The following is a 23,794-nucleotide window of genomic DNA, read 5'->3' on the forward strand; positions in this document are numbered from 1 at the left end:
GACGCATCTAACAAGCATTATGTTGGAGGAGACGAAGCGCCCACTGTATACTCGGGGCCGGGGCCTCAACCGACAGTGGTCGATGCGACTTCCATGCCTAAACGGAAGCATAGCAAGACACCGTAAAACGGTAGTCGGTCGATATGATTTCCATGACGAAACGGAAGCATAGAAGAAAATAATCCCAAGTAAAAAACGGAAACATAGAAAAAAGAAAGTTGATGGAGAACCGTAATTATCCATGGCCTACAGCTGAACCAATGGTCGTACGATCCGACGGTCTGTCAACTGCCGCGTGTTGAGATCGATGGGTCTCCCTCCACGGAGGCGAGGCTGTTTCTGTTATGATACGATACGCATTCCCCTCGGTGATCACCTTCCTTTGCTGCTTCGTCTTCACAATCAGACCAGAAGGCAAACGGGTCTCTCTCTCTCTCTCTCTCTCTCTGCGCTCCTGCATTCTCGAAGCTTCTTCACGCGCTCCATACCTTAATAGGTACGGAAGATCTGTCCGCCTTCATGCTCCTTTGTATCCAACATCGCCGTTCACGTTTGTTTTTTTGTTTGTCATAAGTTTCGGTCCTGATGCGGTACCGTAAGATGATGCATGCCGTCGCCGGTGGGATCGACCTGAACGCGATGGAGCCTCTGGCTTGTCGGGTTCAGGGTTTTGGAGAGATGGTTTCGGTATCTGATGAAGTGAGGGGTTTAGGAGAGGGCAGAGACTCGAGTGACGCTTTTCGTGGCGCTGATGGCGGTGTTATTGGTCGAGATGAGGCGTCAGGGCGGGTCGGGGATGAGGAACGTGATGATCGCAGGAAAGTTGGGTCAGTAGGTGAAGAGAGTGATATGAAAGTAGAATCCGTGGGGAGTTTTGCTGCTAAGGAGGATGGTTTCTGTGAGACTAACCGGCTTATGGAAAACCACACTCCGTGGGGAATGGGCGATGATGAGATCACTGGTGGCACTGAATTCATTTCGGGGGTTTCCCGGGATAATAATGATGAGCGCAGTGGTGTTAATCTTATGGTAGATTTAAATTGGTTCTGCACAGATGAGGAGAATGACGTTAAATTTGCTTCAGATGTTGGTAATGTGAGAGAAAGTGCAAAGCAAAAAGATAGAAAGGAGATAAGATCATTTGGCGTCTACGATCTCGTGTGGGGCAAAGTGAAGAGTCACCCATGGTGGCCTGGTCAGATATTTGATGCTTCAGCTGCTTCGGTGAAAGCTAAGAAGCATTTGAAGAAGGGCAGGTTTCTGATAGCATACTTTGGGGATCAGACATTTGCTTGGAATGACGGCATGAGCATAAAGCCCTTTGCGGAACATTTCTCGAAGATGGAAAAGCAGAGCAGCTCGCATAGCTTTTGCCATGCAGTGGACTCTGCTCTCAAAGAGATCTCTAGGCGGGTAGAATATGGACTAGCTTGTCGTTGTCTGCCTAAAGGAGTATATGAAAAGATTAGTGCTCAGACAATGATCAATGCTGGTATCAAGGAAGAAGCGGTCATTGCAGATGAAAGTGACAAAAGTTTGAGGGCTTCTTCCTTTGAGCCAGTGAGGCTTGTCAACTATGTAAAAGGATTAGCAGAGTCTCCTCTTACTGAAGGTGATAGGTTGGAACTCCTAGTGAAGCGAGCTTGTTTGTTGGCCTTCTCACGGTGGAGAGGTTATCTCGAGTTACCTGAATTTGAGGTGATAGATGGTCCTTTGACGAATGAAGAAGGCAATAATATTGCAGACAGAGAAGCGCGTGGTTTAATGGATGGTATGCTTCCTCCTGATCCCAGTACCAATGGCAGGGTGTCAATTGCTATGGGCAAAGGAGAGCGCAAAGGTGGAAATACTCTGCTGCCCAACAAAAAGGAGAAGAGCTTGTCAGATTTGATGGTCAATAAGCAATCATTCTCTGGTAAGAAACGCAAGGCTCGGAGTTCTGCATCATATGACTCAGCCATGAGGAGGAGTCATTTGAAAGGAAGTGACAGTAAGTCTCCACGAGTTCAGCGAATTCCTGAGGTGGGAAAGAAATTCGGGAAGATAGCTAGCGAAATGATTGGTTCTAAAACCAGTTGCATTTCTCAGGAATGTAATGAATTCCCTGGAAGAATAAATCCCATGGTAGAGCAGAATTCTCCCGATAAGATGATGGCACTGCTCCGTTTAGTTGCAAGGGATCCTGTCAATTGTTCCCATGCATTCACTGCCCTTATAAGTTTCTTCTGGGAATTCAGAGATTTTTGCATCCCAGTTCAAGATCCTGATGGTGAGAATGTAATATCTTCGACCACCCTTGTGACCGGAGAATCTCTTGACTTGGAATGCTTGAGAGATTCGTATTGGACTGATTGTATTATCCAAAGCATTCCTGAAGAGCAAACAGCGATGGAAGAGGAGATTGCTGCAGAGACCTTTGCTTCTGATGGTTTTACAGACATGAGGAGTGAAAAGGAAGATACCAAACCTACGGCATTGATTTTGAACTTCACCAACTCGGACTCGATCCCTTCAGAAGCAAAGCTGAACAAGATATTCGACCGATTTGGGCCCCTGGACGAGTCAGAGACCAAGGTCTTCAAGAAGACTAAACGGGCCAAAGTGGTGTTCAGGAGGCGAGTCAATGCAGAAACCGCCTTCAGCAGTGCAGGAAAGTACAGCATATTTGGGCCTTCACTCATCAGCTATCGCCTCGAGTATGAGTTATCTAAACCCACCAGTGAGGCTTCTGCTCGTTCCCGGAGGGGGACCAAGAGGATCTGATGAGGTGGTGATTGTTGGATTACTTCAACTTGGTTTACTGATTTCTCTCTACATCAAACTCTTGGTGGCTGTTGGCTTTAGTAAATAGGTTGAATTAATAGTTAGGAGTGACTTTTGGTTAGCCTTAGGGAGCTGACTCTATAAAAATCATCAGCACAGATACATCCGAAAAGCAAAGTTCTCAAGTGGACCGGGACATCAGTGAACTCGTGTTCTCATTGTTAATACTAAATCAATGGAATTGTGATATTTTGGATCAAACTTTCAATTCGGTGTGGTCGTTGTCTACGCTGTTTAGAGTTTTCATGATCACTTTAAATAATTATGATTTGACTTTAGAAAATTTCTTTTGTAAACTTACATATGGTGGGTCTCTATGTCATTCGAAATTGATATGACGGTTTAAAGATAATTTGAGTTTCGACTTAAAATTGTTGGCACTGGAGTATCTTTCACCTGGTAAATTTGCTCGCTACCAAAAGGAGTCAGAAGCACAATTCATTGACAGTCGTACAATTAAATAACAATATCAGTGGATTTTGGATTTTGTTGTTATGATGCGATCGAGAAGAAAGCTCGGATGCCAAATCTGAAAGTTCACGTCATAGACAAGAATGAGGTGTAATGGTGCTCCCCGAAATCCTCCGGTGTACTCGTATGACATAAGTGGTGTACTCGTATGACATAAGTGCGATGATCGGGGTATGTGATTCAATTGCCCTTCGGGAGACGTATGAGGATTTAAATGACAGGTTCACGAAGGATGCAAGTCCTATCATCGAAGTATTTTCTTAAGTCGAGTTTGATCATAACCGTGTCGAATAATTAAAATAAATTATGAAAATCATTTTGGTCAGAGCGCAACACAAGAGTAGACGCTCCTCCTCGTTCACTTTTTCTTCATTCGATTTTTACCCTTTTTTCTGCTTGCGGGCGGGGAAGGAAACGGATTGATGATTAGTAATCGTTACGCAATTCCTTTTTAAATTCCAGATTTTCAAAAATAAATAAATTAATTGACTCCGTTAATTTTAAAAGCCCGCCGCTTCTGCTCCGAAGTTCAAAAAATTTCCATTCCCTCTCTCTCCACAGTTTTACCCAAATCTTCCCATTTCTTCTTATTCTCTCCCCCCAGTCTCCTCCGTCCCTGCTCGCTCGTTCCAACCCTAATTACTCTCAGATCAGACCGTTAATCTGAGCGGAGATGGCTGACACTGATGCCGATGCGGTTGATGTGAAGAGGCTCAGTCTAATCGACGTCTCGTTCGAGGACGACCGCCTCATTGACACCTCCCCCTCCCGCCCTGCCGGTCCCCGATGCTCAGGTTGGTCTCCCTTTCTGCCCATGCCGTTCATTCTTCTGCTCTGGATTTTGCGCGTTTCAAACGTCTGCTGTTCTCGAATGCTTATGGATGTGTCACATGTGCTTCGAGAGATGGTCGTCAATTCAGAATTGGCGGCTATCCACTGTAAAGGTAGCCGGTACCGATTTGCTTGGTGATTCTTGATTCGTGCTCCGGTCCTTTTCCTTTGAATCGGACGTGCGGTTTTGGTCAAGGCTTGTATCAGAATCGTGTTTTCAAGAACCTCTCTTGATCCTCACCACTTAGATTTAGTTCCACTGCCACTATGTAATGGCAGTTCTATATCGGATTGTCCCTGTGCTTGATTATGTTTCTTCATCCGTAGTTCATCATTTGGTGCTTTGAACTCATCGTTGTGCTGTCCTATTCTGGAAAATCAAGCAGATGACCAGAGCTTAGAGCTGTTGCCGGGCCTGGATCTTGAGAATGCTGATGTAGAGGGAAATGAGATGGCATCAAAACCCCTTAAGTCGGCCGAGCAACGAGTGAATAAAACACCCGAAAATTACCACTTGCGCAAAAGTTTGGCTTGGGATGCTGCTTTCTTCACTAATGATGGTAAGTCTGACTGAAATTGAAATCTAGAAAGTCGTTTCACTTGTTTTAACTTGATCCAGCCTTTTCGACCTGTAGGGGTTCTGGAGCCTGAAGAGTTGACCAGCATGATTGAAGATGCTGGGAAGAAAGAAAAGCGCACATTGCCTATGATCCTAGAGGAGACGCAAAGATCTACAGAATCAATTTCAACTTTAGAAAGTGATACTTTGACGATAGCAAGTCTCGAGGCAGAGTTGTTTGAAGATATACGAGCTTCGATCCAGAAATCCAGTAAAACATCCAATGTTCAGAATTCTGGCAGCGAAGCAGGACAGTCATCTTTTGATGCACACGGTCATCGTTGTAAGTCCATCTCTGCTTTTCTCTCGCTTGGTATCATTTGAAAAGACGAGTTAAAAATTTTGTGTTCTAGTTCTGCCCAACAAACAATTCTCTCTCACTTTGTGAGTTGTGCTTCTATTTATTTATTGGGATCAACTGATAGTCCGGTTCAGCAAGTAGCAACTCCTTGTGGCTTGCCTGTGTCCATCCATTTGTTTTGTTAGGATGAGTTAATTGATGTTCTCAATGCAAAGTGTTCTGGTGAAGTTGTTCTCATATAGATTCGATTTATTTCAGCTATAAAGAAAGACCCAGCTTCTAATGGCAAGGTAAGCTCAAACATGGTGAACAGCCTTCATTTGCCTTTTTGATTTTTTTAGAAAATAGCTGTTTTCATGTTAATTTTGATACCTCTTCTAACATACAGTTAAAAGTGAAGCTTGCTTCTACGAAGTCAAGTTTGGGCATGGTAAGGCCGGGGAAAACAACAAACCAGGTTCCTGTTCATCGACGAGTCTCACAGGTTTGTATGCAGGAATAAGAGATTTCATGTTTCTCTCTCTATATACAAAAGCTGATGGAAACTATTACTTCCCATACCTGATAGTCTGGTTAACGAGTGGTTTTTATAAATAGTACAACTAGAGAGTACAATATGTAGTGAGTTCTTACTCAGCAAAAAAAATTTAGCGAGTTCTTGGTATTTTAATGGTAATAATACCTTAGCAAAGAACTCAGTTATGAATTGTCTGTAAATATTATTTCCGTCATGGATAGGTGAAGAATGTTGCTGCGGATTCGTTGTCATTTAAGCCACCAAAACCAGGAGTGCTTCCACCTACACCATCTGCAGCAAAGAGGGAGTCTATGGGTGCCAATCGCATGAAACTCGAAAAGAATAATATAGAAGGTGCAATAGATGAGTTGAATATAATTTCCTCATAAAACTTCAGAATAATCAGAAACAGGAGAATCTTTTTCTGAATGATCTAATCCAATTCAACACTCTCCAGGTAGAGGGGCTTCAACACCCAAAGTGCCTGCTTCCAGTGGTAACCGCAACCTTATGCCTAGGCCTTCATCTTCCAGATCTTCAGCCCGTTCAGTTTCAGTTAACACCGAGATGACTCCAACATGTGATAGTTCAGCCAGCAGTTCATCTGACAGAATTGGGAAATCTCCTGCGAATCTTAGAAACAAGGGTGTTGACACCAAATCAAGGAAATTATCTTCTGCCAGTTCCTCTACAGTGAAAACACCGCCAAGAAGCACCCCTTCTCGTCTCTCAGCACGTCTCATATCTGCTACCAAGCTCTCCTCCAGCATATCACCCGCTAGTTCAATCAGTGAATGGTCATCAGAGTCATCGTCTTCGACTTCGACAGTCAAACAAAGATCAACTGGTTCAAGAGCTAGCCTGGAGCCCAGCTCTTCTGAGAAAACCTGCAATGATAGTGATAATGGACAGCAACTAGATGGATCTAAAACTCATGGATCTACCAGTACAACTCTACATGCAAAGAATGCTTCAATGGAAGCAACGCTACTTCTTCCGAACTCCATGAGACCTTCTGGTCTACGCATGCCATCACCAAAAATCGGCTTCTTTGATGGGGTATGCTTTCCTATGCGTCTTTTTTTTTTTGTTTGGGCTAAACTTGAAACTTCTCAGCCATGGTTGATGTGAAGAAATGGAATGAAACAGTCATAGAAAAGGATGCATTCCTGCGTAGTTATTCCTCCCAATGTCAAACATGACACTGAAGAGTGCACAGCTCTCACTATTTTGTATTCTCTGTTGAACAGGTGAAATCAGGGCGGACTCCCAATGCAAATCGACAGTCCCCAAGAGTTGTACCTGGTAGGCTTCCAAAAGCAGAAACAGCTAAACCAGATGGGACTATGAACAAGGTGAAGGTTGGTAAGTTCCAATCCGCAAGAACTGCTGTGGCCATTGGTAGTGCAAAAGGTGGGAGCCCGAAATCTCTTCCTCCTGAATCTTCAAATTCAGCAGAGAAGGTTTCTAGTGCTTCCAGGAGCGTCCAACGTACTTCTCCTGGCATATCTCCGAGAGTTCAGAGCAGGTTATCTCCTAGATTTGGAGGCAAGAACCGCTCGAATGTCGAGGAAGTCAGATCCAAGGAAACTGATGTGAACACATATGATGATAATGAGAGGCCAGAAGACAAGCCTGTATTGGAAGTGTTGTCTAGTAGAAATACTTCTATTGATGGAGGAGGACTCGAGACTTCGAATGTGATAATGGATGTGGTGGATAAAGTTGGTGCCAGAAGTCCAGTTAAATGGGAGAGTGATGTTGAGAATGGGACGGTGTTTGATCAATCGCTCAGTAATGATTCTCCTGAACACTTGTTATTCAGGAACTTCCCCGTCTGCAGTCAAAAGGAGCTTATGGATTGCTCTTCAAAGCCCTTGCCGTCCCCTTCAATAGCCAAAACGGACATTGCAACTGGTGTCCGACAGCCTTTCGCTGCGATTAATTCCTTCTGCAACATGGATGAGTCTTCTGATGTTTCAGCAGAATTGGCCGCAGCGGAGCTTGGGAAGAGGATTGCTTCGCCCACCCAAAGTTCGTTGAACGAGTAACTGCTGAGTTAATCTAATGGATTCGGAACACTTTTTTCTCTCAAATTGCTCAAGTGTTTATTAGTTTTCAAAGATGCCCATGTATTGTAGATTTGTCAATTCTTCTGCCAATAGATGTCGTGTTATTGAAACTAATAACAGAAAATCATCTTCTTATTAAGAAACAAGGGAATTTCATTGTTGTCTCAATCTACCGATATGCATTTTTCTAACACTTACGACGCTCGACAATTATTTATTGCATCCGTGACCAAAGGGGAGCTTCTATAGTCCGTGACAATACTAACAGGCCGATCAACCGAAAATATAATTCAAACAATCACCGAACATGATCTGTGTAATTGATCGAACAAATTTTGAAAAAAAAAATCTACATATCCCATTGCTTAATAAGTGTCGGACACGGCACTATATAATACTTCAAAGTCAGATATTTTAAAATGTCTAACCACGGACCATAAATTTTGTTAGACTTGGGAGCAGTCAGAGCACGTCACGCTGTAGTCTGTCATTTCCTTTCCCTCCTCACTTCCTCCCTTTTCCCGCCAAAAGTTCACGCTCTCCTTCCTCCATTGACGAGTACGGAGCTCGCGGAGAGAGCTCGAGCTGGAAGATGATGAACCGATCCATCGACGGGAACGACATCGGCAGGATTCTCGCTGTTTACTTCCCCGAGGCGGAGATATCGGCCAAGGACGAGAGGTTCCTCCTCACGAACGAGCTCGTCCGGTTCTTCTCCACGCCTCCTGGAGAAGGTCTCACCTCTCAGGTCATTATCTCCTTCTCCGTACGAATCGGTTCCTGTTTAGTGAACTCTGTGAAGTTATACTGTGGATCGATGAGCGTGGGCGTTCCAAGAGGTTTTGAGCGCTGAAGGCTTGAAATAGTGCGTGATCGGTTGTCATCTGAGCTCGTGTTTAGGTGAATCTCTTGCAAATGTAACGTTGATGTGTCAAAATGATGCGGCAGGTAAAGGATGACGATGGCTTCTCTATCCTGCCGCTCGATCTTCTGCAGTTTCGGAAGTTGTGCAGCATTGAGCTGTTTTATGAGCTGCTGGAGGAGCAGAAGAGACCTAAGGAAGCTCTATTATGCATGAGCGCTGCTGTTCACAAGGTAATCGGATGATAGTCACGGTTTTCATGTGTTACATGACTTCCGGTATCATATATTGATAACGACCACTGGAAGCAGGTGTTGATGGCGAAGCAGGCGGATAGCAGGTTCCAGGATGGCATGAAGATTAATATTCGACTTTACAACTATCCTGAATCCATGATCGCTTTGAAAAATCTTAAAGCAGCTTATATCGGTAATGCCACTCTAGACTGACTTGCTGTTTACCTTCAACGTTGATATGGATCAAAGTGATGTGAACTAAGGAAAACAATATGTTTGCATGATTGGTGCACCCTTATATTGTGACAGACAAGCTCATTTCAGTGCGTGGCACCGTAGTCAAAGTTAGCACTGTCAGGCCATTAGTGGTACGGATGAGTTTTGATTGTGCTAAGTGCAAAACCTCCATTTCACGCATCTTCCCTGATGGAAAATTTTCCCCACCGGCAATTTGCAATCTCCATGGATGCAAGAGCAGGAGTTTCATTCCCATTCGCACTACTGCCCAAGCAATCGATTTTCAGAAGATAAGGTAAACAGCTCGGTGCAAATCTGTTTCTTCATGGTTAGGCCATACCTGTGATCCTAAGAAAATTTATGTTTTTGTACATCTGTAGGCTGCAGGAACTTCAAAAATCTGAAAATCATGAAGAAGGTCGGGTTCCTCGGACAGTTGAATGTGAACTGACTGAAGATCTTGTAGATGTGTGCATCCCTGGAGATGTGGTTACTGTCACTGGATTTGTGAAAGTCATTAACAATTACATGGACATTGGAGGAGGTATTTTTAAAAAAGAAAGTTACCGTTGCATGGTTGTAACTCTTTTGCATATACTTTTAGTCGTTAATCCCTTTGCAACATGCATGGATTTGGGTATGGCCCATGGTAGAATAAATTTTGGCAATATGTGAAGTGTCAATATTTCTGTTTCAATGTTTCATTTAAATCACTGTCGAGTCCAATTTCTCGCTTTCCTTGGGATGCCTTTACTATCTTTTGGTACATTGATAGGTGCCGACTGATCCACCTGGGATGAATTATATTCTTCAGGTAAATCTAAAACCAAGAATCAAGGATTCTACTATTTATATCTAGAAGCAGTGTCAGTGAATAATTCCAAGTCACAGTCTACGCCCGAGGACTCGCATAATTCTATTTCTGACACTAGAACTACGGAGCTGCTTGACTTATTCTCATTTACTCCACGGGATTTGGAATTTATCGTGAAATTCTCTGAAGAATATGGAACTGATATCTTCCGTCAAATACTTCAATCAATCTGTCCATCCATATATGGACATGAGCTTGTCAAAGGTATCAGCTAGTTACATCTGATCATTAACTGAAACATGCCTCAATAATTTGTGCTTTATACATTATCTCCCATATTTTTGAATGTCTTATTCAAATTACATCAGTAAGAATGGTATTGCTCATTAGTAGGAGGCTGAATTATCCAGCATGGACAGCTCCAATTTTTGTTTTTCCATGTCGCTCCTAGTGTTTGCTACTTATGATGCACCTTAGCCATAGCTGCTTGTCGGATAGCCCCTCCAGTTGTTTAGGGAGTAAAAGTTGAAGAATGCAAACAAGTTTTGGTTATATGTACCATGCCCTCTCTGGCCTTCGGGAGCTACCTCATAGTTACCATACTTGGGTTGCAGAGAATTTGCTACCTCATAGTTAACATACTTGGGTTGCACAAAATTTGCTACTTCATAATTACCATACTTGGGTTGCTCTCCTTGATTACACTCAATGAGGCATGATGCTGTGTGAAAGATTCAAGAGCCACCTGGAATGACGAGTGAATCCTGCTTTTGGCAGATTATAAACTTTCATGCCCCTAAATTGCATCTAACCTGAGCATTAATTTCTTATGAATCGCAGCGGGAATAACACTGGCACTTTTTGGTGGTGTGCGGAAGCATTCACTAGATCAGAACAAGGTCCCTGTCAGAGGAGATATTCACGTTATCATTGTTGGTATGCTCAACTTCTCTTCCAGTTCTCCAAAATGATGAATAATTAGTCAGCTCATTTATGCGGAAGTGTTCATGAGATCTCATCAATGATAATAGGTATATGAGACCACAATTAATTAATTTCAATTCAAGCTAGTTTTTTTTATTGAGCTTCTTTTCATTTGCCAGGTGACCCTGGTCTAGGAAAGAGCCAGTTACTTCAAGCTGCTGCTGCGATCTCGCCACGAGGCATATATGTATGTGGTAATGCCACAACAAATGCTGGCCTGACTGTTGCTGTTGTGAAGGATTCCATGACAAGTGACTATGCCTTTGAGGCGGGTACTATTCCTCGTCTTCTAGCCGAGTGATTAAACAATATGTTCATACTGAATATTCATGTCGGATATGGGCGATCTATTCAATGTCAAGGCTATTGAGTGGAACTAAAAAAGAGCAGTGGACGTATGGATTTTTTTTTAATTGGGTGATTAACCATCAGAATTGAACACTTAAAATTGTTGGTCTGTATCACTAAATGAGTTTCCATTGAGATGTTTTAGGTCTGCATGAAATGTTATGGAAAAATGCATTTATTTCAATTATTACCATTGGCACAATTTCTTTTTCTGGATAACTGGTGTATTTCATTACTTATTAGCACAAAATTCTCAAAATATGCACATCAAGTGGCACAATTTCAAAATGTTGCATAGGAGTGTTTTTTTGAGGAAAAAGTATACCAGTATTGCTGGCCCTCTTGTAATAGAACGGTATCAACTCAGGTCCTCATACTCATCTATCAAACCTGTTCGAGCTATAAACATTGAAAAATTCAGATACTGCTGCTTCAATGGCAATTTATGCATCTTTGATGCTCCTAAAAACTTGTGATTAGGTTGGCAATAATTCAGTCTTATAGAAGGTTTTGATAAACTCCTCATTTGTTGATTTTCTACCTGGCTATACAAGATTGTTAAATTTCAGCCCAACAGTATTGATAATGTAAATGTTTATATTTTAATGCTTCATATTTCCGATAGGTGCAATGGTACTAGCAGACCGTGGACTATGCTGCATTGATGAATTTGATAAGATGTCAGCAGAACACCAGGTTTGTAGTTGTGGCTTACTATTGCTTATTATTTTGCCCCATGAATAATGGCACTAGCCTTTGCCAATGTTCGGTGTGTCAGGCCTTACTGGAAGCCATGGAGCAACAGTGCGTCTCCATTGCAAAGGCTGGACTAGTTGCGAGTTTATCTGCACGAACTTCTGTCTTAGCAGCAGCAAACCCAGTCGGTGGTCACTATAAGTACATTTCTGTTATATTCGAGCTGAGTTCTTTCTACCGCATTATCACGATGTTAATGTTTCATTTGTCTTCGTCTTAAGTGAAATATATTAAGCCTGTGCTGATAGGTTTCATATTTTAAAGTGCATCAAATTATATAAGCTCCAGATTATTTTCATTCTCTATCCTCCAGCAATTGTACTTTTATATCTGTAGACCATTACCAGTCAAATGTCAGCCAAAGAGTTGTTTTCTTTTTTAAACTAAGGTGATATGGTTTAATTATGTCTGTTTAGTATTGAGGAACTTTATTTCATTTTACAGTCTCCCTGATTAATAGGCTATACATTTTTACTGCAGCCGGGCGAAGACTGTGAACGAAAACTTGAAAATGAGTGCTGCTCTTCTTTCCCGATTTGATTTGGTATTCATTTTACTTGATAAACCAGATGAACTACTGGACAAGCGAGTATCCGAGCACATTATGTCAGTAAGTTCGTTGGTTTTTATCTTGCACCTGGATTGCTTTATGACAGTATTGCTTTCCGAGATCTTGAACTTCACTGCAAGTAAATAGTAACTGCATGAACTGAAATATGTAATTTACAGCTTCATGCTGGAAATGGAGAACATTTACCAGTCACTAAAAGGATGCGTAAAGGTTGGTTTTTATATCCGTTTGCGCTCCTTACTGAAGTCTGAAACCACAGGTCACTCACATAATTGTTTTTGTTTTTGCAAAATTTACAGATGCTTCATCAAGTGGAGCATCAGAAAGTGGCGTCATGGATTTCAGTGTAAAGAGTGGTTCTTTGGTTTCAAGACTGAGGCTTCACCCGAAAGAGCACGTGGACTTTATTCCACTGCCTGGTCCACTTTTCCGCAAATATATTGCTTATGCAAGATCTTATGTCTTCCCAAAGTAATTTTTTGCAATTTAGATTGTTTTAGTTGCTGGAATCCTTTAAAGATTGCATTACGTTGAAGTGCATATATCTTCAAAATTGACGTGCAGGAATGATTATATTTTCTCGCTGTGATTAGAATGACTAGACCAGCAGCAGAGATTCTCCAGAAGTTCTACCTGCGGTTAAGAGACCACAGCACTTCAGCTGATAGTACCCCAATAACAGCCAGGCAACTCGAGAGTCTAGTGAGATTGGCCGAAGCTCGAGCTCGTGTAGAACTCAGAGAGGAAATAACTGCTCAGGATGCTTTGGTAAGCGCCATAAAGCTGAACTAGCCTACCTCTATACAGGAGTGTCTTCCTTGTCTTATCAGAACCGTTACTTATCCAATAACTAATTCATAATTAGTCGACTCCACTGAATGTAAAAACTTGATCAAACTAAGATGGAATACTGTCCATGATTTGACGCTCCCGACAAAATGGAAGTGGACCGATTTCATGGCCGTTCTGTCCATCAGCCTTTGGTTTGCATTAGCAACATTTTGAGTCTCATATCCTTCTACTGCTTGTCTTGCAGGATGTGGTTGAAATAATGAAAGAATCCTTATACGACAAGTATCTTGATGAACACGGTTTTGTGGATTTCGGCCGAAGTGGGGGAATGAGCCAACAGAAGGAGGCGAAACGTTTCCTTAGTGCATTGTGCAAGCAGTCAGAGTTACAACAGAAAGACTGCTTCTCAATTTCCGTATGCCATTCTTTCTTCTTCGGGTATTTATCGGGTAGGAAATGCTTTACAACCTCCATTCATCTCTAATGCAGTTCATACCCTCAATGACCAGGAAATATACAGCTTGGCAGATCGTATTAGCCTCAGAGTTCCCGATATCAACACCTTTGTGGATAACCTGAACAGTGTTGGTTACTTGCTCAAGAAGGGGCCAAAAACATACCAGGTAAGCTGGCAAAATAATCTAACGGGATTTTCCTTATATATCTTCACGTGTATGAAAATCTCGTTTTGAATTTACGAGTTCTATCGCACCTTAGAAAATAAAGATTAAATGGGATCGTCCTTTATTAGGAAGACAAATTCATCATATGGATTTCCACTCCCTTCACCTATCCTAAATTTGCTTTTGGACATTTACATTCTCTATCACATGCTTGGTTTTACTTAATGATTTACCGTTCTCTTTGCAGGTACTATCGTCATCTTACTCGCGAAGTCAGTCATCTAGGTCGAGGGCCTAAAGAAAGTGTAAAACATCTTTCTGCATATCTGGTACTTTGATGACAGCACCACTTCAATTATTGTTATTATCACAAGACAAATTCACTACAATCACACGAGAGCACACACCGAGTCTGTGTTAGTAAAATTAAAATCCAATTTTGCTGGCTTGCTGATTTTTATGATTGGCTACAAATATCGGTACTAAAATTAATATATGATTTTACTCGAATAAAAAATTTAGTATATAAGCCAACAAGACGACCACTTTCCAAATCTTAATTACATAAATAAAGTACGTAGAAAAAAAGAGCAACTGTTACGTGAGATTGATCTCTGTACGTTAGCTCTGTACAAAATGCTTGTCAAAAGAACACCAATATCATCTACCTGAAGAGGTTCCGCCTGCCTATCTATACAGGAAAGAAAAAACAAACCACCACCTAGTAAATTACCGGTTAGCACTGAACCTATGCGATAGGAGCTTCCCCTTGTTCGTGGAAGAAACAATCAGCTCCCTCTGTTGAGATGTTCAGAAATACGACTGCCACCACCACCTGTACCCCTTGCCTTTCTTTTATCTACATCTGATGCCCCTTGATTGTCTAAAGCCTAATAATTACAAATTTACACTTTCTTCTGTGGCTTACCTTCCTGCTCGATGACTAGGAAAGGTGGAATGAGCCTTGGCCTTCCCTTATGGCGTATAATACTTTCTCCCTCATCTTCTCCTGCAAGAGTTTTCAAAAGTTTTTTTAAGTTACGCGCCACTGCATACATATTATATTTGATGCCTAATGGATAAAGGCTACATGGGTCTCACTTTGGAAGAGTATGGTGGTAGCTTCAGATAATTGGCACAAGTCATTACACTCGGTAGCTCCTCATCGGCAACTTTGCTGCAATGCTGCAAACAGGATCGCAGTTGACTTCTATGAAGAGCATGCAACAGCAAGTATTTAAAACGAGCAAAATCCATCTCGGATGTTCTGCTCATTAAAGGGGAGGCTCGGAGAAATTCTTAACCACAGCTAAATAATTTTCTAATTTTCTAATGACTCAAGAAAAATCGCAAAAAAGGTTTTTGTGAGGATTTTTTTCCCCCCAAAAATGAAAGCAACATCCATGGGAGAAATAGAGTGCGTAGAATAGAGAGGCATATTGATGAATGTACCTTGCGGACAATCGTCAACTTTGGTTTGAGAGATGCCAAACCTCCCGGAGGTAGCCGAGGAGCTCCAGTGACAAATTGGAGAAATGCCCGTCTCTGTTCTTGATCAAACTCTTGGACGATTTCCAGTAACTGCAGGAAAAAGAAAAGGCCGTGGAGTTAATGAGCACCAGAATTGGCAGAATTAGGGACTGCTATTAAAGAGAACCAACGGGAAAGATACTAACATTGAGAACAGGAGGACTGCTTGCTGTATACCCATGATCAAACTTGATATTGTCCAGAAGGTCGTTGAGCTGCTAAAATAAAAGTTAAAAGGTGATTAAAGAAGAAGAGGCAAATGATTCAGAGGGGAAAGATTTATGAGTGGAGTGATGCATACCGCCCAGGAATCATGTTCTCCGCACAATAACCGCTCTAGTTCCTCTTCACTGAAAATCTCGAGATGTCTAACGGGGAACACCTGAAACAATAGAAAGAATCAATAAGTTCCTGTTCTCTTTATTTCTCTTTTGTTATACAATGAAGATTCTTGCTTATTGAAAATTTAAGAAAAAAGAAATGAAAAGGAGATTCTTAATGCTTAATTGGACCGACAATTTGAATAGAACAACGTCAATCAACCCCATTTAATAAATTGCAATTGCCAAACTTTATCATTCTTATATTTCCATTCATGCCAGCTATCTCAGCAAGATTTCACAGGGTCATCATGACTTCCAATGAGAAAGTACCTCATTAAACCCGGACTTGAAAGCTTCAACTTGTCTGGAGATTCCGGTCTTGATAGTTGCATCCACTACCAGTGAAACATAGTCCTCCAAGTTTGACATATTTACCTGACAATGAGGCAAAGATAAGTTTTTCAATAGTATTAAAATGTCTCCATCTAAAGCGAAGGGAAGAGAACTTTCACTATCAATCTCATAGCCACACCATGCTGTGATTGGCATCTGGAGAAAGAACATAATCAGGATACCCAGGAAGAGAGAAATCGAGGCAGAGATCCTCAAAACTCCTGTTCCAGAAGCAGGAACCATATTCATAAGCAGTATTCTCTCTGTGGACTGATTCCATGAATTTCCTCTTGTCAACTAGAGCCTGAAACTCGAGGAGAGTTTGCCCAAGCTTGGGATCAAATGAATGGATGTCGAACAGGTTAAGGTCCTTCAGAAAGAACAATTGGGATAAGTTGTCAAAAAAAGGGGAAAAAAGAAGAAGTTATAGTCACGAATTAAAGGAATTTCATATTAGATCAAAGTATATGCAAGACACATACCTGGCCAATGATCAATTTGTAGAAGGTCTTAGAGAAGTGAAAATCCAAGACACGTCCATCTTGAAGAGCCTTTGCCACGACTCTCCCCAAAATAAAGAACTTATTGATAACTTCCGCAAACTTTGCATCGCCAGATTCATCTAAAGTAGTACTCCATGGGCAAGGAAAAACCCCGAGTGAAGATGTCAGGATTCCTGAACCTAAGCTGTGCAAGCTTCCATTGGAGGAAGAGAGTACATGATCATCCCTCCACATCCCATGCCCAGCCTTCTGAAACTCATGGCTTACTAAGGTGTAAAACTCAAGAGTTGGGCCAAGCCCAGTCCCGACTTCATCATCAAACTCGACTTCAATGGGCTCTTTCTTAGACGCGTAGAGGTCCATCACCTCAGCAGCAGAGGCCATAATACGATCCCGATAGACAAGGAGTTTCTTGCGTGCCAAGCCAGCACCACCATTTCGCCGTCTGTCAATAGAACCGTCTGAACTACCACGTGAAGGAACACAAGATTGGGCAAGGGACCGACCAAAAGCAGCTAACTGGAAGTACTTGCAACGGACTTCAAAGCTGAACAAGAAAGGGCATGAGCCCATTAACTGAATACACCATGGGGCTAGAGCACCTGTAGAAGAGATCAATGGATCCCGCATCTGTTGTTCTAGCTTCTCTGTCAGTTTACTGCTGACAAATTCACTCTGCAACATGTAAGGCACGGCGGCTTTCAAATAATGCAAGTCATTGACTCTCCCTTCTGAAAAAGCAGACATTCTTTCCCGAGACAGCAATTCGAATGATGATCTATGCAGCAAGTGCATACTCTTGAGCAAGATTATGATATCATAAACAGCACCGGGCCTCTTTAAATCAGTGGCAAGTTTCCGAGAGAAGAGTCTAGATAAACAATGAGTGCCCCCTGTCTTTTCTGCTTTAGATGAATACGAGCATGCAAGAGAACTGCTCGACTTAGCTTTGGCTAATCTATAAGTAACTGTGTGCACCTCACTCCATAAATTTGAACCAGCAATTATCTCATTCTCTGTTTTCATTTGTTGTTGGAGAACGGCTTGATATAGCGTATCTGAAAGGTCCAATTCTTGTCCTTCTAAGCAAAGTACCAATTTCGGCAAAACACTCGCATCACTAGAGGATGATGGAGAGTGTGTTGTCATAACGTCATCACCTTTAGGAAACTTTGACTCAGAACCCTGAAACATAAAGAAAGGAACCAGGTCAGTGGAGTGGAGTAAATGTTAACAGGACAGCCCCGACACACGAGAGCAATTAAAATGGGACCAATGACCATCTGAATTCAGCAGACTTCTATACAGCAAATGTTCTATTAGGTCTTTCCAAGGAAATCCTTATACTAGATGATACTAGTTTCAGATGTCATACCTGAACTAATTTCAACAATCAGGTAAAAACAAAGATAATTGTCTTTCATCTTAATGATCTGAAGAAAAATAAGGTCCTGCCAGTGAGAAGAAAAATTTATCTTACACTAGTATCTATGTTGGAAGTTACTCCAGCACCACCTGACAGCCTTTCACAATCTGCTTGAACCAGTGTAGGTTGCAACAAGTGACCCTCAACTTCCTATAGAGGAAAAATATACAGTTAAAGAAAGATGAGGTCAGAGATGCCTGCAAAGCTCCTTCGTGAAAAAAGACTCTAATTGGTATCAACCATTGATCAATTTAAAATTTTATCAAACAGAAGAAACATCAAGTGAAATTTAGCTTTGCTATTGCAGTATAAGAATGGATCAGAATTTCACCTCAGGCAAAATAGCAGGTGTGCCATCAGATTCTGGACTTCTCCCCGGACTCAAACTCGTATCTGTTGGTATCGCAGCAGGTATAAGTTCCTCCTTGTCTTTGATAGATTTCTTTCCCCTTTTTCCTTTCCTGGTCACCTTAGAATATAGGTATCTCTCTATGGAATCTAAGGATGAGAAAGGATCAACAGTGAGAACGTCCTGCGAGGAGTCAGAAAGACATGCCTCTCCCTCTTCCTTCAGAAACCGAACCTTGAAACACGGATGTGATAGGTACCTTGCCTCGGGAACCAAGGCATATGAGTTTCTTTGCTTGGAATTGCTCAAAATGATGGGAAAATTCTCTAATGAAGATAGTGCCCTTTGTAATTTCTTTGTCAAGCTCATCAAAGGCAACTCATCATCGAGGGTCTTTGATGAGGACAACAGTAGCCTGGCTAACACCTCAAATCTTTTCTCGACAATGTACAGATCATGGGATTCTGTCTGTGGATCGACCTCCTCATGCATAGACAAGCCACTGGATAAATACCTCACTAGTGATTTCAGAATTCCACTCTCGATGAACTCAAAAGTGGAAATGGCTTCTCTACCACCGAGCTTCTCCATGATCTGACTCAATATAGAATGAAACTTCTCTTCATACTGAGCAGGAGAATCACAAAGGGAAGTGCTTGCTAAGTCGGTTAATGCAGCTGAAAGTGCACGGAGCTTCTGAAGAATATCAGTCAATGGTCCTGAGTTGCAGAGTTCAGGGGAAAAGTAACTGGTCCTTATGTGCATTGCCAGTCTGCGAACTGCATCCTTTTCGAGCTTGCAAACTACTGTTTCACAGGTTGAGGGTTGACCAGTATCAAGAACATAACAAAAGCATCTCGGAACTCCCCTAAAACCCGATCTCTGACTCGGGTCAAGTAAAAGTTCACTGCCATCATATGTAGGGAACATCTTATGCGAAGTTTCTTCTGGTTTTAATAGAGCATCAATTGCAAAGCAGACTCCCTCCTTCATAAAGGAGTTCAAGAACACGTCAGAAAGCTTCTGCAGACAGGTCTCAGCAATTCGTAGGGCCATTATCAGAAGATGCTGCTCCTTCCGAGTGAACACGCCAGCCAAAAAACTGCCATAAATTTATTGCAAATCACATAAAGTGGGTTTAGGTAACATGATGTGCATACTACTGGTAAAACTAATGGGAGCGCAAGTTACCTTGAAAAGTTGGTGTCTGCAAGCACTTCAGCAAGAATATCAGATGTGCATAGCGCAAAGAAGTTGTTGATAACAGATAAGCAGCAGAAGCACACATATAAATTAGCGCCTGAGTTAACCATCTGGGGAGAAAAAAGAAAAGAGAGAGGCATGAATATCAGACAGATTCAAGGAAGAGAGAGAGGCTGGCTCTCAATGAAAGATCACCAACCTGAATCAACAAAGGAAGCATCTCCATTCCAAGCCTTCGAATGAAAACTGGGTTATCAGCTAAAAAAGCTTCTTTCTCAGAAATCTGTTGCATATACTCACTATTTGAAGAAGAGGGAACGACCTCATTCAGCAACTTCAAGACTTCATGCACCTGCAGGACCAAAAATCCCAGATGTATAGCAATTCAAGGGAGATGAATCCATCATTCACCAACGACTGTCCATATCACAATTGTGGAACACCTAAAGAGGTACTTCCATTGAATTATACCTGCATGAAAGGAAACAAGGTTGCACAAACACACATGCACATAAAAGATACCACCTTAATGTATAACACCTGGCATGAATTTGAATCTATCTCACTTGTCAATGGTCCACTGATTTTTGATACCTCATCTCTCCATTAATCAATAGGTCACATTTATCCTGTGTATTAATTATATAAGTTTCCACGATAAGGAATACACCCAGCTGTACAAGAAGAGAGTTTAAAATAGCAGAGCAAGAGCATACAGTTCACAAGTTTGTGATTCCAAAGCATAAATATGTCCATGCATTTATCAAAATTCTCTGCAAATAGACACTAAACAAATTGGAAAGTAGGAGATTCCAACCTGTATACTATGTCCATTGGCCTGGTGAGGAGAGGATACTCCATGTGAGAGGTCACCGGTAGATAATACATCTTTCAAAATGCCACATATGTTAAGCTCGTGTAGAGTTCTAAAAGCATTAGCCGAACCAGAACAGAGTTTGACAAGCATCCCAATAATACCCTGTTAAAGAAATTGAAATGGTTAAGATACCAAAAATCAGTCGTCTTATAATAATTATTTTACAAAAAAATATTTCCATACATTGTAAACCGCCTGGGACAGAGTGGTTCGGGCATTCAGGCTGATAATGTGCACAGCTTGATTTACCAGCCCGTGCTTACAGGTCTCATAGAGCATCTCCTGATACTGACTAACTTGATCTACTATCTTGATCAAGCAGGTAGCGACACTTTCAACAAGCTGGAAGAATGAAACAACAGTCGATATAGGTAAAGCTCATTATTCTCAGAATATAAATTCCAGATATTTGAATATTCAGACCTGTCTATCCTCATACTGGAGGAGATTGCAGAGTACGGGAACTGCTTCCATGAAGAGGGAATGATTTTCTGAAGGAAGTCTCCTGCAGATGTTCACCACAATGGAGAGGGCGACCCTCTGAAACCAACAGAAGAAGAATAAATCAAGTACATGCGAGTAAAGGAATCAGACAAGTTGGACAATGTCCCAAGCACAAAAAATTCAAGTGTTTACCTGCATACTGGTGGAAAGAAAATCGATGAGATTAAGTACAGCTCCTATGGCCCCAGCCTGCAAGCAAGCAAGTGGTTGATCTCGTGATATCTTCTCCAGAGCTTGCAAACACTGCATTTGCACATAAACAGAGAAGGTTAGTTTCCACATGATAGTATTACCGAATTACCAGAAGGGGCACTGACATCAAAACTAATCAAAAGAACGTGCCTGTTCAGCCACATCCATGTACTCAATAGCCATCAACTTCTCACAAAGAGCATGAATTGCATCATGGCGAACAAGGAAACCCGAAGATCGGGGAAATACATCACAGAGGTAAGTTATAGCCCTGATTGCTAACAGCATTATATCAGGATTGCTATTGTGCCTTGCTAGCTTCACAAGAATAGGCGAGAACGAGTCTGCCAGCATGCTCGAGGGTGAATCCTCTGTACAAAATGACAACACTTCGCATAGTTCTGTCAGGGCAGCTACTAGCGCAGAGGGCTCCTTTTCACTACTCAAGCTTGACAAGATCGTCTTGAACTTAGAATTCTCCCCAAAGGACCGACGCCTGTGATAGTCCCTGAGACTGCTATACCGAGGGTCTAAATCGTCAGAATCACAGGACCCATAAGCTGAATCCCTATCCGGTTCACCTTCTGATCGGCTTGATGCCGAGGCAGTCGAGGAAGTCTCCATGTCGGCCTCTTGGGAATGTAGAGGCGAGTTCGTGGACTTAACTTGAGTTTGAGCGGATGAGTTAGATGAGCTCGGCCTGAATTCCACTAAATTGCAGGCTCGTTTATCAGCTGGTAACTCATCTACCACATCAGCTCGCTTCTGGCCTCTACTCTCCATGGATGATCCAGTGTGAGACTTCTTTCTCTGCAAAGACAAATCTCAATGATATCAGCTCTAACACTCACCCCAATGATTAGAAAAATTACCGGAAGTGTCTCGCTACAGATACTTCCGAGGTTTATATAATTGTCAGTTTCGATCTCTGCCCATATCAACTTAAGCAACAAAACTATGAGTCAGTAATGCTACTGCTACTCGTGCAAAATCGCTATTATGACTTCATCACAGCAAAATTTAATGATTCAACTGGCAGAACTAGAAACCTCAAGTACTTCTATGTCATCGTGATTAAAAAAAAAAAAAAAGCAGATCGATTAACATATGACATCTCTCTCAGCCGATTTCGCAATGAAAACCAATGAGCTGCCACACACACTTGAGGACACTGAAGAGCCAAAGACGAGCTTCAGCTCGCCAAGACATGGAACAATCAACCGATTCATTAACAAACGACGGACAACGCATCATCATTCTAAACAAGACCACAGGCACTCTGCCGGTGAATCACGCGCCATGCTCAGCACCCAGAGCACGCGTACACCGTTTTCCACGCACATGAGAACTCGATGACACCTCAGAAAATGCAGTAGGCGTCCAACAACGACGACGAAACCATGTAGGACGGATCGCCGTCCTAGAACCAATCGATTCTCAAGTACCTGACTGAGTGTGGCGGTAATCGGTCTCGGAAGCGGTCGACGAAGACTTCAATCTCGATATGGGAATTCTAATGGAGCTCAACGGCGATGTCAGTTTCTCGTCCGCGCGTCTTCTTCTCCGGCGCCTCTCCCCTGCTTTCTCTGCAGAAAGCTTCTGTGGATAGTCAATCTTCCAAGGCAGAGAGAGAGAGAGAGAGAGAGAGAGAGTCTTTGATGAAAACGAAAATATGAAGGAGGAGGAGAGAGTGATATACATATACTCCTTGATGATGATCCCTCGCGGAAAGATAGATAGATACGATCATATTGTATTCAAGCTCATGAGAGGGGGCTGTGCAGTCGATCCGATGTTTGATCACATCTCAGCCGTCCGTGTACCGTGGGATCGGATTCGTACGTGCGGATCATGGGGAAGCCTGAATTACTGACGGTGGGGATTTGTGGGACCCAGCTCTCTTTGGGAGGGATGCATGATTTCCTCCTAACTAAAGATATTTTCTTAAAAATAATATTTCAATAAATAATATCGTGTTGGATTTTGAAGGGATTACATTGTATCCTCCAAGATTAAAAACCAAACTTAATCTCCAAGAAACTGAGAAAAATAAAAAAAAAATTATGGAAATTATTTACCGAGAAAACAAGAGTAGAGGAGAGAGAATCCCGAACAATCTGTACATGAAACAGCTATGTTCCATTTAAGGTTGGATATGTTCTATATATACATGAAAAGGAGTTTTCATACAATATATATATATATATATATATTTTTAATTTACTAATCCGACGGCCGTCCCTTCGTTCCATAGTTGTTGCGAATTCCGATTTAGTGTAAAAAGATGTAAAAAGCTTCAATCATATATGGGGTTACTTGCTGAAATTTCCTCTAGTGAATGAGATGGTTTTGGAATCTCTGGCTTTTTCGAGGATAAGAATAGAATATATTAACAATTTAGGGACTGAATCATCAATTAATAATTAATAAATAAATAAACTTGAAGAAAAAGGACTTCGGAAAGAAACCGCTGGCCTTTTTCGCATGTTTGCATCTCAATGGTCGACTGGGAGCTTGGCCACGCAAGAAAAGCAACACGATCAGCTCCCACTCACACCATTGATGATCATTTTGAGTCATTGACCGACTCTCTCCCACCTCATTGAGCAAAAAACATATATATATATATAAGATGAA

The 23,794-nt window shown here is 41.9% G+C and overlaps 3 protein-coding genes across 3 annotated transcripts; 2 read left to right on the top strand and 1 right to left on the bottom strand.

Annotated features, from left to right (window-relative positions):
* The first annotated feature begins 262 nt into the window (after window positions 1–262).
* On the top strand, window positions 263–7,802 carry LOC116207870. Its single transcript, XM_031540983.1, has 8 exons — window positions 263–2,762; window positions 4,453–4,685; window positions 4,761–5,027; window positions 5,304–5,335; window positions 5,434–5,529; window positions 5,784–5,916; window positions 6,020–6,621; window positions 6,813–7,802. The coding sequence occupies exons 1-8, from the start codon at window positions 586–588 to the stop codon at window positions 7,611–7,613; spliced, it is 4,341 nt and encodes a 1,446-aa protein (XP_031396843.1). The 5' UTR covers window positions 263–585; the 3' UTR covers window positions 7,614–7,802.
* A 259-nt stretch (window positions 7,803–8,061) lies between these two features.
* On the top strand, window positions 8,062–14,315 carry LOC116208103 (probable DNA helicase MCM8; the record flags this gene model as incomplete). The annotated part of the gene is made up of 17 exons (XM_031541341.1): window positions 8,062–8,382; window positions 8,583–8,729; window positions 8,808–8,925; window positions 9,042–9,264; window positions 9,350–9,513; window positions 9,784–10,047; window positions 10,624–10,719; window positions 10,887–11,039; window positions 11,741–11,811; window positions 11,894–12,012; window positions 12,352–12,481; window positions 12,601–12,652; window positions 12,742–12,913; window positions 13,036–13,210; window positions 13,479–13,649; window positions 13,744–13,857; window positions 14,105–14,315. Coding segments are annotated over 17 exons (2,541 nt in total), but the record flags the coding sequence as incomplete, so codon positions are not given.
* A 68-nt stretch (window positions 14,316–14,383) lies between these two features.
* LOC116208102 (E3 ubiquitin-protein ligase UPL4) lies at window positions 14,384–22,858 on the bottom strand. Its single transcript, XM_031541340.1, has 18 exons — window positions 22,603–22,858; window positions 21,308–21,967; window positions 21,098–21,208; window positions 20,885–21,001; window positions 20,645–20,803; window positions 20,402–20,563; window positions 19,784–19,936; window positions 19,573–19,694; window positions 18,364–19,483; window positions 18,087–18,182; window positions 16,586–17,791; window positions 16,243–16,473; window positions 16,041–16,145; window positions 15,689–15,769; window positions 15,534–15,602; window positions 15,310–15,438; window positions 14,959–15,042; window positions 14,384–14,866 (listed from the first exon to the last, which is right to left on the bottom strand). Exons 2-18 carry the CDS (start codon window positions 21,938–21,940, stop codon window positions 14,801–14,803), a joined length of 4,644 nt encoding a protein of 1,547 aa, XP_031397200.1. The 5' UTR covers window positions 21,941–21,967; window positions 22,603–22,858; the 3' UTR covers window positions 14,384–14,800.
* Between the last annotated feature and the right edge of the window lie 936 nt (window positions 22,859–23,794).

The sequence above is a fragment of the Punica granatum genome, chromosome 5, assembly GCF_007655135.1.
Source record: "Punica granatum isolate Tunisia-2019 chromosome 5, ASM765513v2, whole genome shotgun sequence".
NCBI lineage: Eukaryota > Viridiplantae > Streptophyta > Magnoliopsida > Myrtales > Lythraceae > Punica > Punica granatum.

Bases quoted from the DNA above. Each gene is read 5' to 3' on its own strand.
- LOC116208102 (XM_031541340.1), bottom strand. From the start codon at position 21,940: ATGGAGAGTAGAGGCCAGAAGCGAGCTGATGTGGTAGATGAGTTACCA. The intron at 21,209-21,307 runs GCACGTTCTTTT...GTGCAAATGCAG, and splicing joins ACATGGATGTGGCTGAACAG to TGTTTGCAAGCTCTGGAGAA. The intron at 20,564-20,644 runs GTATGGAAATAT...TTTCTTTAACAG, and splicing joins TGTCCCAGGCGGTTTACAAT to GGTATTATTGGGATGCTTGT.
- LOC116207870 (XM_031540983.1), top strand. From the start codon at position 586: ATGCGGTACCGTAAGATGATGCATGCCGTCGCCGGTGGGATCGACCTG. The intron at 5,028-5,303 runs GTAAGTCCATCT...GATTTATTTCAG, and splicing joins TGATGCACACGGTCATCGTT to CTATAAAGAAAGACCCAGCT. The intron at 5,917-6,019 runs GTGCAATAGATG...AACACTCTCCAG, and splicing joins CGAAAAGAATAATATAGAAG to GTAGAGGGGCTTCAACACCC.